Source organism: Cornus florida, unplaced genomic scaffold, assembly GCF_030987335.1.
Source record: "Cornus florida cultivar Cherokee Brave unplaced genomic scaffold, ASM3098733v1 CherokeeBrave_3.0.0_Hap2_Chr05, whole genome shotgun sequence".
Lineage (NCBI taxonomy): Eukaryota > Viridiplantae > Streptophyta > Magnoliopsida > Cornales > Cornaceae > Cornus > Cornus florida.
In genome coordinates, this window is record NW_026775575.1 from 117498443 (window position 1) to 117513105 (window position 14663).

At 34.7% G+C, this 14663-nt stretch overlaps 2 protein-coding genes across 2 annotated transcripts; one reads left to right on the forward strand and one right to left on the reverse strand.

Annotated features, from left to right (window-relative positions):
- The first annotated feature begins 697 nt into the window (after nt 1-697).
- On the forward strand, nt 698-4571 carry LOC132308959 (protein LIGHT-DEPENDENT SHORT HYPOCOTYLS 10). The gene is made up of 2 exons (XM_059807264.1): nt 698-1337; nt 4322-4571. The coding sequence occupies exon 1, from the start codon at nt 788-790 to the stop codon at nt 1307-1309; it is 522 nt and encodes a 173-aa protein (XP_059663247.1). The 5' UTR covers nt 698-787; the 3' UTR covers nt 1310-1337; nt 4322-4571.
- A 2024-nt stretch (nt 4572-6595) lies between these two features.
- LOC132308958 (trihelix transcription factor ASIL2-like) lies at nt 6596-13866 on the reverse strand. The gene is made up of 2 exons (XM_059807263.1): nt 12775-13866; nt 6596-6876 (listed from the first exon to the last, which is right to left on the reverse strand). Exons 1-2 carry the CDS (start codon nt 13826-13828, stop codon nt 6863-6865), a joined length of 1068 nt encoding a protein of 355 aa, XP_059663246.1. The 5' UTR covers nt 13829-13866; the 3' UTR covers nt 6596-6862.
- Between the last annotated feature and the right edge of the window lie 797 nt (nt 13867-14663).

The following is a 14663-nucleotide window of genomic DNA, read 5'->3' on the forward strand; positions in this document are numbered from 1 at the left end:
ATTTTGTAGTACTAGATTTCATTCACATCAACCCTTTCACTAGTGAACTCTAATTTCTACACTTTTAAATACTAGAACGGGTTCCGCGAGCGTAGCAACTCATTTAACTACTAATACCGATTTTTATTATTTTTATTACAACTTAATTAATTAATCAATCAACCCCTATTGCTTTCTATATATAATTTGGTATTATAGTTTCTTATATTAATTTTTTGGATAACATGTAGTGATCAAATAGATTTTCATTTCTTTTTTCTATTTCTTTTTCTTTTTTAAAAATAAAATATATTTATCTGTCTATATATGTATATAACATACATTCACACACACGCACAAAGTGTGTAACCAAGATCAGAACAATAATGGTGATTATGTCTCTGATTATTATTATTTTTTTTGGTTTGACGCGACAAAATGGCAAGTACAATTAATATTGACAAAACAACAACAATATACACACACATACCAAATATATAGTAGTAATATTTGTAAGTAACATTAATAGAAACGTATAGTTGATGGTTATATATGGTGGTATATATATATTAAAATACAGACAACAAATGAAAGATGAAAAAGAGAGGAGCAGAAAGCAACTTCATGTGTGGCCCATTGCATGTCAACTCAATAGAGAGAGCTAGGCAGATGATGTGATTTCCATTTTCCTCCACTACTCCATTCCCTCCCTTTCTATTCCTTTAACCTCTCAACCTTGAGGTTTTATTATTGCCTAGCTTGTTTAGGTCATAAAATAAATCCGATCCATCTTAATTGATTTTCTCTCATGTCGAGTAGTGACAGGGGGAAGGACTTGGTCGAGGGGTCATCAAGATCCCCTGGCGGCGATCAACCGGCTACCCTGAGCCGTTACGAATCACAGAAACGGAGAGACTGGAATACTTTTGGTCAGTACTTGAAGAACCAGAGGCCACCAGTCTCACTCCCACAGTGCAATAGCAGCCATGTGCTTGATTTCCTGAGATACCTAGATCAGTTTGGGAAGACTAAAGTTCACTTACAAGGGTGTATGTTTTTTGGGCAGCCCGAGCCGCCTGCTCCTTGCACCTGCCCGTTAAGGCAGGCTTGGGGCAGCCTTGATGCACTCATCGGACGCCTTAGAGCCGCCTACGAAGAGAACGGTGGCACTCCGGAGACAAACCCTTTCGCTAGCAGCACGATTCGTGTTTATCTTCGAGAAGTGAAGGAGTGTCAAGCTAAGGCAAGGGGGATCCCTTATAAGAAGAAAAAGAAGCCAAATCAAAGCAATGACTTTGACGAATCCAGTTCTAGGATGCGCTTCGCTTGATTCTATTCTATGCCTGCTTTAGAAAATGGTAAATTTCTATGGAATTATTAATAATATTACTCTAGTTCAGTAGATTTAATTTGCTTACAAGGATTAGGCTAGCTAGCTAGCACTGACTCAAAAAAAATTTCATTTTTCTCAAGTTGAATAATGAATTATATATATGTGAATTTCAATACTCTATATATTATTATTTGTATGTAACTTCATAGATGGCTAGGTAATTGTTAAAGCATTAGATTGGATTTGTAAACCCCAAATGATAACAAGAAGAAATAAACAGATTAATGGTTGATTTCCACTCTTTTTCTTCATAATTAATAAACCCTAGAAACAGAAATGCAAAACTCTAATTTGCATAATCACTTTAAGATTATTGTGATCAGTAATCTTAGAGAGCTAGAGTACTGTTATCAGATACCTTTTACCTAGCTAGCTCCTCCAACACTCAAAGCAATTAAATGCAATGGTGACAATGTAATCCTTAACATCTTCATTTCACTCCCTCAATAGCTCTCTCTCTCTCTCTTGCAAGACTGTATATTTAGTAAATCCTAATTTAATATTTCTCACTTATTTGTCAACTTTTCATTAATTTAGGTTCTTTTTGGATTCTGTAGATTTGTTGCCCCAATGGACTTGTCATGAGACACACACACACACTCTTGCATGTTAATGTCTAATAAGAATAGACCAATGATTTGATAAATTTAAGATTTCATTTTTATCTCTTAAATTGTAATATATCAGGGTCCATTCATGCTTTCCAGTATGGCCTTTCACATTGTATATATTTTTAAATCACAATAATCATCATTGCAAATCTCTCATATGTATGCATGTACTAGAAACCAAAAGATTATTAATTAAATAATATTGCCCAACAAGTTGATGTTAACAATTAACCACCCAATTTCAAGTAATTTCCCCCATTAACTTCCATGTAATGCATAAGATCTTTGAAAGGGCAGTTCAGAAATTTTGTATATCCTAATGTGATTGTCCTATGCACCTTTACTAGATTGCTCGTTGTCTGCATTAGATTTTGTGGGACATTACTAATATTCCATTTTGTCACAATGCCTTGGTTTCATAATATATAAAAAAAAAAGGTACAGTTTTCTTTTTCATTAAACCTATTTAATTAGGTGCATGCTGATCAAATAGTTGATTTCTGTTGTTTAACAACATATCTCCAGTTTCCATTTTTGTTCCCCCCAATTTGAGAACATATATATCTTTTCTTTTACTTTAGTTATTTTACTCAAAGTGCTGTTATTTCAAATGTTTTCAGAAGTTCTCCATTGGGAAATTAAACCAAATAATGATTCATATAGGGTTGTTGGTGTTGGAGAGAGATTCCAAGGTTGAATGAATTTAATTTATTGCCAAATTAAACCATCATGAACTTTATAGTTAATTATATATATAAATATATATATATATATATATATAACACTAGCAAAACAACAAGGTATAGTGTATGCATTAACAAATAAGGAATATCCACTGTGACTTGTTGCCTCTGAATTCTCAGTACAGAAATTATAGTACTTGGTTTTGTCCTTGCTAAATGCATGCCTCTATGTAACCCACATTTTTTGTTTAAAACCAGTGAAACATATATATATGGAATGATATTACTGAACCTATATCTATAATTTGTTTTCAACTCTAGCTAGGGGTTCCATATGAAGGGTTGACATGGATATAATATTTGGGTCTTTAAATACCAATAATTTCTTGCATTTATCTGAAAATGTCTATTTTGAGAAACCACTTCAATCCCAATGTTCATATCATTTTGTCTTAGTGAATAGAAATATATAGCTTGTACAATGCTGTTGTTTATATCACTCTATTGGTAGAACGGTTTAAAACTTATCTTACTTTGTTAACCAAATAACCCTCTTAATGCTGGTTTATGACATATTTAAATACATTAATTAGGTATGTGTACGTGCAAGTTTCATATGGTAATGATTCATCATTCTACATTCTCCATGGTCATTTGCTAAGTAGTTTTTTGAGTTTCTTCTAGAAATAATGAGATATATCATTCCACTAGTCTACATCTATTGGTGATTGTTCTTGTGCATTGATTAAATGTTAGAAATAAATTGAACTTTTCTCTTCACACTTCTTCTTTTAAAATGAGGGAGAAAGAGTTACCACTTAGTCTTTGACTTGAGTAATATCTTCTTCTTCTTCTTCTTCTTCTTTTCAAATCAAAATTTAAAGGTTCAAATCCTCTTAGGAGAAAAAGTCTATATGTATCTTAGAGTGTGGATATGTTTGTAGTTTACCCGGGAAAAAAATATATAAAAAAAAAAAAAGAAAAAAAAAAAAAAGAAAGAAGAAGATTGGGAGAGAGTCCAAGAAATAGACTTGGTTGATGGGTGGAATTTTAAGTAGGGATCCGGCCAGTTGCATAGTCCAAGAAAAGAAAATTATAGATGCATTGTGTGAGAGAAGAGAGATGATAATAAAAGGAAAAGATTTTATTTTAAAACAGTTTGATGATAATAAAAGTGGTGCTTAAATATATGAAAGATGTCTCTACAAAATTAAAAGAAGAAAAAAAAAAAAGTGGGGCCATCTAAGGTTTTGATAATTTTAAGAGAGGGCAGTCTAAGAATTATGAACATGTATGTATACAAAATAAATAATTAAATTTGAGTGGGGGTGGTTGCCCCAACTTGGCCCTCAGTGGTTCCGCCCTGATTGCATAAGAACAATTTTAGAATGACAAGTGTTGTATCTGAGATAGACAGTGCATTTTCATATAGTTGGTATAAAAAAACTAAAATTGCATTAATAATCTAACTCATTTGGTGGATTAATTACCTTGATAATCTAATGTCCCCATTATTTAGGTAGTGACTGTGTTTTTGTGAAAGATGAATAATCCACTGGCCTCCTTCTAGCTAGCTAACCTGATTACTTTGAATTTGAAAGTTGTATATATATATACATTGAAAAAATATTGATGATGGATATTTGTGAGTGCAGGATGATGTGGCTCATCCTGGGATTGTAAAAATGGAAAATGGTGTTGCAGCTAGGCGGAGTACTACTTTTGTAATTCAATAATGCTCTTTCATTTGTTTTTCCAAATAGTTTATGATGTAGCCTAGTGCTTTCATCTAAATAACTGTCATGTTGGTTTTATGAGTCTCCTTTTGGGGATTTGGGATCGAATGTGTAAGCTCCTATTATTTTTATATCAAAAACTCTGTATAAATTCAACTTTATGCGTTAATTTGTTCCTTTGGCTTCAAATAACAATTCAAATAACAATTATTAGACGTTTATATATATATATATATATATATATGATGCACGAAAGCATCCTATATCAAATCCAACAACAGCTTCTTGGAATTGAAAATCCCACAAAACATGCAGCTCATGGTTTTGGACAAAGCTAGCTTAGAGGACTTGCAAGATCAGTACAGTACCCCTCGTCATCAAACACACAATATGAGATGAATCCACCACTTAAGCCAATCAATTGGCTTCCCAACAGTTGATGAGCCACATTATAGTCACTAGGATATACCAAACAAAAAAATTAATTGTTTTCATAAAACTAAATCAAACAGACTAATCTCATTTATGTCAATTCTTAAAGTTTCCCACGACTACTACTGCTAATCTCCCTAATTCCAGAAGTCGATCTCCACCTCCACTAACCTTTCCATTTGGACCCCATCCCCTCCATGAAACATGCATACTCCTCGTCTCACTCATTTCGCTTGTGATTAGGTTTTGAGGGTAAAAATTGGACGCAAATCGAATACACAATGTAATTGAAATTAATCATGAAAGTTGAAGGGTTGTGTACGAGCTGAAAGACTCATAGTGGACTGGAACTTGCCTTTGGCCTCCTCTCCTCTCTTTCTTTTTTTGAATTACTAGTAATATACTAATATTATTTCATCACAACATACTCGCTAATATACCAAACCAAAGCTGGGAGGGCCTAATTATTATTATTATTATTATTAATGTTGGGCTACATGTCTTTTTTTGTAAAGATATTGGGCTGGGTTCCATTCTCAGCCCATCACTGTACATACTCTTACAACCATGCGTTATTGAAAGCCCCGTTTTGATGCTTGACTTTGATAAACCCATCTATTTTAGCTTAACTTCAAACTAGTTTGGTTGGAAGCCCACTTTGCGACCTTTGAAAAACTCTTCACTTCCATGTATTTTAAACATACTTCATTAATTGACTTCTCTTTGTTTTTTTTCATTAATTGAGTTTTCCTTTTACATTATGACCCCTCAAAACTGTATATAGAATCAACATATTCAATCTCAATTTCATATTATTTTTAAAATTAAATTGCCAAGATCAATATCATTTTCAATGTGCTATCCATTACATATAACTCTACACTAGTCATAAAAACTTGTTCAGAATACATATTAATTCTGTTAAACACTCACATACCACGAAATATTGTAAAAATCAAATCTCTATCTCATCAATCCCTCCCAACTCCCAACATCTCGCAAAAACACGCAGTAAAATCGCATTTCTGAGGGGGTGCAGGAGCTAGTTTTCTCATTTGGACACAAATATATATATATATATATATCCTTGTCGTTCAATCAACACCATTATAATTCCAAGCATAGCTGGTGCTACTGTGCATGCGTTGAACAAGTTGCCTATATATAACATAACATAAAACAAATTTTGGAGAAAAAGTTTGATCCAACCAAAGAATTCCCAACAGTAATATATACTGATGAATGTAAACATGAACTTTTAACAGTTGTTGGATGCAAGCAAACATTCCAAAGAAGAAGCCACATTCCTTCATGTTTTGCACCATAAAGTTTGTTGTTAATGAGGCACCAATCTTCCTGCAATCAAATTCATTTCCTTAACTGCGATCAAATTAGATGCAGCAGTGATAGAAGAGCCACAGCTCTTGTGAGATAGCTAAAACCGGCGATCAAGTACACCGCTCAACATAAAACAAATAGCAATAAGAATATTGGCAAATAATAAAATAATTAAATCAGGGAATGATAACAAAAATGAGTGACTCTCATTATGTGATTCCAAAAATCTTCAGTTGACAAACCCTACATTTCAGATTTGTACAAAAATGCTCCAACTTGAATTTTACTTCAAAAGTGATGCAAGTCGGGAACTTGGGCAACTGGCAATGTCGCAAAAACATATAACAAGAACAAATGCAGTCACACAAAACATTGCCAAACAGAATAGAACAATCGATTTGATTATAACAAGAACAATGATGATTGAGACAAAAAGGACATGTAACTTTTTAGTAAGATGTTAACACCCTTTATGTTCATAACATGATGTTTGCAAAAAGCAAAAGGAAATAAATAAAGCTTCACAAACGAGGAGGTAATATAATGCAACAAAAACATTTCATCCAAGCTTCACACCTCCATCCATAGCAATATCCAGTTCTTCAAACTTACCTAATCCTACGTATTTGCTGGACTAAACAACCTATAACTTCCACCTTCACAGCTAACACAGTTCCCCATCATGGCCATCTATGAATAACTATCTGTTACACGGAAAATAAACAATGTTTAAAATTCAATACCTCAATAAATGAGCTAAGTATAAGAAACACATTAATTGGCCAAAAAACATAACAAAAAGCGTAACACGATCATATCTTAAAGCTACATTCATTTATTTATATGTGCAATAGTAATTTTGAATTTATATCAGAATTTTCCCACAGCCAGTAATAGTTGCAGTATGTAATAATTTTCTGTTCAACAACTACTATTCTTATAGCTCAACCCAACTTTCCTGCTACTGTTTAACTTCCTATTTTTCCCCTCTGGTCCTCAATAAGCATGAAAAAATATATATTTTTTAAATTGGAGTCTTAATCTGGCAAAAACTACGACGATTACACATTATCAAAAGATATTATATACTTCTGTTGTTTTATATCAACTTTATGTTTTAAGATGGCATAAGTATACATGTCTGCACAGGAGAAAGAAACAATAAAATAGGAATATTGTGGAGCCAAATATCCCAAACCAGTCACAAGCAGGCACCTGTACAAACCGTCAACCAATAGAAACTAACCATATGGACAAACCGAAAAGTGACGCGTGGCATGAAAATCCCAACTGAAACAGAAATCCAGAATTAGAAGGGGAGAGTGAAGTAAGGCCGAATCCTCTGCAACAAATCAGCAATGAAATGGAAGTGAGGACGTTCGGGAGGAAAATTTCCTACAAACGTGACATCATTCCAATATTTATAGAGGGAGAAAGAACACAGAAAGGGCATTGAAAGCTGTAAACATACTCTTCCATAGGCTATTCGCCATTACAATCATATAATTCTTTTCGTCCCAATTTTGGGTGTTTGTGTAGATGAACAATCTTCGGCTTCACCCTCATTGATAGCGATTGGAAGTAATTCAAAAACTAAACTCATGCCAAAAAAGGACTTAGCCTAGGTAAAAAGACCTTTGGGGTCAGTTACACATCCTTTTTCTTATTCTTCTTCTTCTTCTTCTTCTTCTTCTTCTTTTCTAATTTTTTATTATTATTATTATTATTATATAAGAAACAAAATTTTTGGAGAAATCGAATAAAAGAAATGCAAGGGCCTTCCCCATAAAGACCATAATTCTTTCGATACACTTATGCATTTTAACACCACCCACCCCCCCAACACACACACACACCAAAAATAAAATAAAAAATAGAACTTTTTCCCTTCATAGTTCTCTATAATAATTGATCAAAGAATAGTTTGCCCCATCTCTTCCCCAACCCAAAAATCTATGACTTCTTTTTCTCCTATATTTCGTTCATTAAATGAGAGAGTGGGAGAGATGAATAACTGATAGAAGAAAACTAATCCTTTCGACCCACAAAAAATTTTAGCTAACCAATTACCCATAGTATATAGACTTTCAGGCACCTATACAAGTAAACAAGTAGATGAACAATCTTCAGCTCCAAGAAGGGGGAGGGGGCATCTCGTTTGTTTAACGGCGGGTAAATACCCATTTAATTGGTTTGTGGGTTCTTTCGAAATATTGTTCATAGTTGATCGAGTATATCGTAAATAGTAAGAAGATTCTCCATTCTGTTCAGTACATAACTCTTTTCTCGTTGATCTCACCTTCTCTTCTGAACCAAAAGAGTCAAGTTATAGTATAGCCGTAAATGGTTGAAGTGTTACCTCCTGGGACGAAAAGCAAACCACAATAGTAAAATGGTCCTTCCTGGGAAGTAGTTTAGATCACATGATTGAGGATTTAATCAATGCTGGCGAGTGCAAGAGTTCATCTTTGAATACTTTACCCAGTACGGTCAACCAGACAAGCTGGGGTTACTTCCTCGGAAAGATCCGCATAGAGGTTAAATAAGAGAACTACGGATACCTCGTGGTTGCCCTAGGCCTTTTAAAACCAATTCAGTGAAGCTACGCTACGAAGTAACACAATTCAGTAAACCATTTTCTGAGAATTTGGGGTCATGCTTCCAGTTACACTATATGACCTAGCATCTTTCCTTATTACCCTAACCCGTATCCTTCTCAGTGTGGCCTAATTCTTGTGACCTCTAATACGGATCATGTTATTCCTCCTCGGAGTAAATACTGACCTTCTTTGTAGGTTAAGCCATCTTAACCGGTTTTCTTTCATCTCGTCATCAATTGGTGTCCCCATGCAATTAACCATTCATGATCTTCATATTTAAGTATGTCCTTTACTATCAACACACATTCATCTCAGCATCAATACATATTGTTTCCCACCAATTCCACAATTTATTATAGTAAAATGGTATCATCAATTTTATAGGCAAACACTAATAAATGAGAACTGTTGAACAATTTCCCACCATCCATCATGCTTTAATTATATGTCCTCTCTACTTCATTATGGATAACCAAGCCTAACACTCAAAAATTATCACTTGGTGGCGTCTCTTGATTGTCAATTTCAACAAAGCATACACCATGAACCCCATGTAGAAGGGAACATTGCCTGATACAATGGTAAAACCACTAACTAACAAGCCTGTCGTCCTAGTTCAAGTTCGAGAACAGAAACTTTATGTTAAATAACACAAAAAGCTAGGGGTATTCCAATCATCACCTCTCAGTACCATGCATAATCAGGATATGCACTAGATAATACAATTTTTATACACCATTAACCTCATCTAATGGGTATCTAGTCTACTTCACAAATACGACGAAGTCAGAGACTCCTAACGCAAGCCTACCACCAAAAATGTTACTTCTCACTTTTAGCCAGGGGTTGAGCTATGTTAAGACTAAGGGGGGCCATGGCCCTCCTTTTTAAAAAAAAAAAAATCCTATTTAAAGGGGCCTAAAATAATTCAAATTAGATATGCCAAAAAAAATTTACTTACCAAAAAAATATAAGCACCACCCCCACCGGGCGAAATTTTGGAAAACCTTATTTTAGAATCCTACAAATACTTATAGTTGAATAAAAAATATTTAAAAAATTTACTTACCAAAGGAATATTAGAAAATTTTAACATGTGAGCCAATCCCACAAAGCTCGTAAAATCTCAAATTGGAATCCTTTAGGATTTTCTTTTTGAAATCCACATTTTTTTCCTTCTCCTTATTTAACTATGCTTTTAACTTTAGATTCTTGTTCTTTTTCATATAAATATTACATATGCCAAAATTAAATTTTGTGTGAGTGGACTATGAAATACTTTTTGTTTATAAATGATCTTTACTTTATATATATATATATATATATATAAAAGACTTTTATGCAAAAAATATATAAAAGACTTTTCTGCAAAGAATAATATATTATAGTTCATTTATATTTGTTTAAACAACGATACAAGTCAAAAGTAAATACATGTAAAGATAGATTCAAACTCAATAAACAGCACACTTCTCCAAAATCTAATGCCTGTTTTTTCTCAAAAGGTAAAGCTAATGCCTGGTTCAAATGCAATGACTTAGGTGCTATAGTGCGCACAGTATTAATTAGGTGTGTGAGTTACTTGCCTACCCAAAAAAAGCAAAAGAAAAGAAAAGAGCTTCTATTTATCCACAGCCTGAAGTACAAACATGCCAACTGATGGAGGAAAAAGTATCTAACAGAAAATAGAATGAGAATTATACAAAATATTGCAGTTCTAAAGTTCAGATTGAGAGTAGGCCTGTAGGCTTCGTTGACCCAATACCCTTGATGTTGACCAAAAGAAATCAAAATAATATGAATAAATGAATGTTAGACTAACAGAATTACTTCATAGCATAAAGTTAAAGTGAATCCAAAAATTAATCATTCACCATTTCAAGGGAAAAGTTTGTCCATGTAAAAGATCACAGTTCATCACTTGACTTTTTCGTATGAACTAAGAAAGAAAGCAGTCCTGCCACTAGTCTCGGGAGAGAAGAAAGATAACCCGAAGAAGAAAGGAAAAACTACACCCAGACTAATCCAAAAAAAAAAAAAAAAAAACCCAGACGTCCCACACAAGGCTCATCAAAGAAATCTCTAGAGACAATTAAGGTTCCATTAAAAAATGTGACAATCAATACAACGAACTCTTAATGGATGAATGCAGGACGTTTGAGAAACAGTCATTTCTGGAAAGAACGCACTACCTCCTACAAGCTCATTCCTAATATATGAACTGAGAATGTGAAACATACTACAGTTAAGTATTCTATTAATGTAATAGTGAGAAGTAAAAAGAAAAAGCACATGACCAGGCACAAACCATTTTGCTAAGAAAGGATTATCAAAGCTAATTACAAACAACATAAAAAGATATAGAAATCCTGAAAGCAATAAAAAGCCGACAAATACTTCAACAATTATTAGAACCCATTGGGGTTCATCCCAACTATTCATAAATGGACCATTATACATAAAAATAAAAATAAAAATTCAGTTGGTCAAAAATCACATCTTTGTACGGCACTATCAGATCAAAATCCAATTAGAATTATTGGCTAAACACCAAACCACAACAAAATTTAGATACTAAAGGCATAACCCTGGATCAAAGTTATAAGCTACTTGCTCCATTTTACTCCCTCCAATTCCACCCTCTTCTAGATCTCATTATTATTTTGAAATGCTAGTTATATTTTCATGGGCGATATACATATATCTAATATGAATGGAGACAGAAAACACTAAGAATAAATAAGTTATTAATCTCTCTTGGTTTCTTAACCTACTAGTTTTTTAACAAACCCAGAAGTAGAGATACTTACGTCTCCAGTCAAATCACAATCAAACACGAAATAATTACTCAAGGAGAATAAGAGATGGAAGATGAGGGATAAATACACTTCGGAAGGAAAAGGAAAAGAAAAAAAAATGTGATATTTGTGATTGACCCTCTTAAAATAAAAAGAGAATGAAGAATTCCACCACTTGAAGTTATCGTAAATACAACCAGTACAATGATATTTATGATACCTCGGAATATAGGCTAATTTAAGCCTCATGTGTAGAACTTCCAAATCATTAATCTTACTAGACGCCACCAATAGCTTATGAAATATTACCCCACACTGAAGCTCATAGAGAAGCAATCTCTAAAAATTAACCAAGTCAAGACAAAATCATACTTGAAGGAATTCTGAGTGACTCTTTTACTTTTGATCCATATCAAATGTTGAACCATTTTAGCTTTTATTACACAAAGTTTTGACACCAAAATGGAAATATACCATACTCAAGCTTTTGCATAACTATAATGTCACATTACAAAGGTATCAATAATCAGGAAATTTTGATTCCATAAACAACTATATCAAAATTAAAAGGGAGTCAAGGATGTTATGTAAGGTAATTTTTCAGCAGTGAGTTTAATATGCTAAAATTGAAGAATTTGTTGGGCATTCGATAAATTAGCTGGTTTGATTAAAAAAAAAAAAAAAAAAAGTCAACAACGGTGTCAGCAAAATAAAAAACAAAGCCAGTAGTAGTAATATGATGAAAGAACAACTTCAAATGCAGTTTTACACAATCAGGTCAGAATGCGGTTTCCCCAAACACCTAAAGCATTAATGAAGTTGAGTAGTAATAAATTCTTTGATCTTCCAATATTCATATTAGTCAATGACATTCTTGTATTTTGTAATCATATAATCCACAGGTAAAAGCTCATCCAAGAGCATATGCTAACAGCCACCTTGTCAAGATATAACACATGGAACCACAATTTTATAGTATGAAAAGTGAAAACGTTACACTGAGTTAACTACATACATGTATTCTTCTTTCTATAAAGGATTGCCCTGATATAGATATAACACACCCAAACAGTGTATCTTAATTCCTAATACCACAAGAATAATAATGTTCACCAAATCCATAAGCAATTATTATCTGAGTTGCATCCTCTTCAACAAAACGTAAAAGAACAACAATTAGAAGAAGATCAGTGAAAGCTCTCACCAGCTTCCGAAGTTCGCTTTGCACGTTTAATCTTTTCCAACTGAATCTGTGAATCCATGAAAAGCTTCATCTTCTGTATCTCCAAGTCCTTAGCAAACTCCATCCTCTGCTTCTCCAACTCTACCATCTGCCTCTGCTTTGCCTCCTCAACTCTCTCATATATCTCTCCAAACCTCTCCATGGCCTCCGCCAGCTCCCGGCACCACTCCTTCTCGTCCCCGCCCCGCCGCCGGCTTCCCTCGCTCGACCTTGACCTCGACGTTTCCGATTGCTCCTCTGCCTCAGCCGCCGCAGCAGCAGCTGCAGCAATCGCAGAAAAGTTCCGCCGGAAAAATGAATCATCAACCGGCACCGGCGCCGGCGCCGGAGTAATCGCCGGACGTTTGGATCGGGGACCGACCGGCACCGAGGACGGAGGAGGCAGAGCCGGTAGCTGCGGTGTTCTCCGGTGAGGCGCAGACGATGGCGAGGGCTTGTAGGAGGAGCCGATTAGGGATTCGAGAGCGGGAAAGAAAGGCCACTGGCTGGTGTAGTTACCGTTCGATTCAAGAAGCTTTCCCTTCTCGATCTTGTACTTCTTCTTGAGAGTGTCGATTCGGTTCTTGCACTGGATATCTGTACGGCGAGCCTTTTTGACGTGGCCGTGACGGGCGTTGACGGCGTCGGCGACGTCCTGCCAGTGCTTCTGACGGAGGTTGCCGCGGTTGAGCTCGACGTAGCGTTCGCCCCAGGCTTCGATGAGAGTGTGAGTAGCGTCCTCGGACCAGCAGTCCTCGCGGATGGGCATCAACGGCGGTGGTCGGGACAGGCGCGGCGCCGTCGCCGGCGACGGGAGGGTGGCGGTTGGTTCGTCGTCGTCGTCGTTCATTGGTGGTGGTGTATCAGACTGTGATTGGGTAACGGTGGTCGTTGAGTCTTCTGGGTTGGGAGAGAGCTTGTTGGTTCGCGTCGGTGAGGGTGAGGGTGAGGGAGAGGGAGTTTGTAAAAGAAGCGGCGAGGTGTGCCGGCTGTCGGCTGTCGCGTGAGAGGCACGTGATGGGGCTGGACCGGACATTTTGTAGCGATATTCATACTATAGTACTGAATGTTTCGGCTCAGCTATATATATATATCTATCACATGTATGTAATTGTTATTGGTTTTTAGCTTAGATAAATTTGGTAATGAGTTTGAATTTTTCTTGAATATTTCATTAATATTGGACTTGTTGAAAGAATTCCTTCATCAAACAAGTCGATTTTTAAGTAGAACCTATATACAGAATATATAGGTTGGTCACGATATATTTAATTAGTTGGAATAAATATTATCTTTAGCTTCTGAAAAAATAAAATAAAATAAAATTGATTATCATTATTATCTTTATCTCATATAAATATGTTCAGCTATATGAATTTTGTTTTCAATCTTTTCTATCATTTGTCATATTTTTATCTTTTCTATCATTTATTATATTTCCAAAGTCATTTTTAATAATTCTTTTCACCAAACTATCCAAGTCTAATCTCTTTAAATCTATCTTAACATTTAATTAATTTTAGTGTAATTTACTAGTATTTTTTAACACAGCATGGTTTGCTAATGAAAACTAATAAAATATAATGAAAAGTAAAATAATATAATAATATTTTTAATTTCTTTTTAACAATTTAGGTTGAGTTACAAAAGTTCTTTATTAACATGAATTTGAGTATTTTTCGTATTTTGCCACCACAAGTCAATCATATGTCGTATTTTGCCACCACATGTCAATTTTAATCATTTTTTGTTACATTTCCATCTATTGTCCAAACTATCTAAATTTACTCTCTTCAAATCTATCTTAGCATTCAATTAGTTTTAGAGTAATTTACTACCGAGTATTTTTTTAACACAGCATATTCTGCTGA

What these genes read in the sequence shown, in the direction of transcription:
- LOC132308959 (XM_059807264.1), top strand. Translation starts at nt 788, where the DNA reads ATGTCGAGTAGTGACAGGGGGAAGGACTTGGTCGAGGGGTCATCAAGA.
- LOC132308958 (XM_059807263.1), bottom strand. Translation starts at nt 13,828, where the DNA reads ATGTCCGGTCCAGCCCCATCACGTGCCTCTCACGCGACAGCCGACAGC.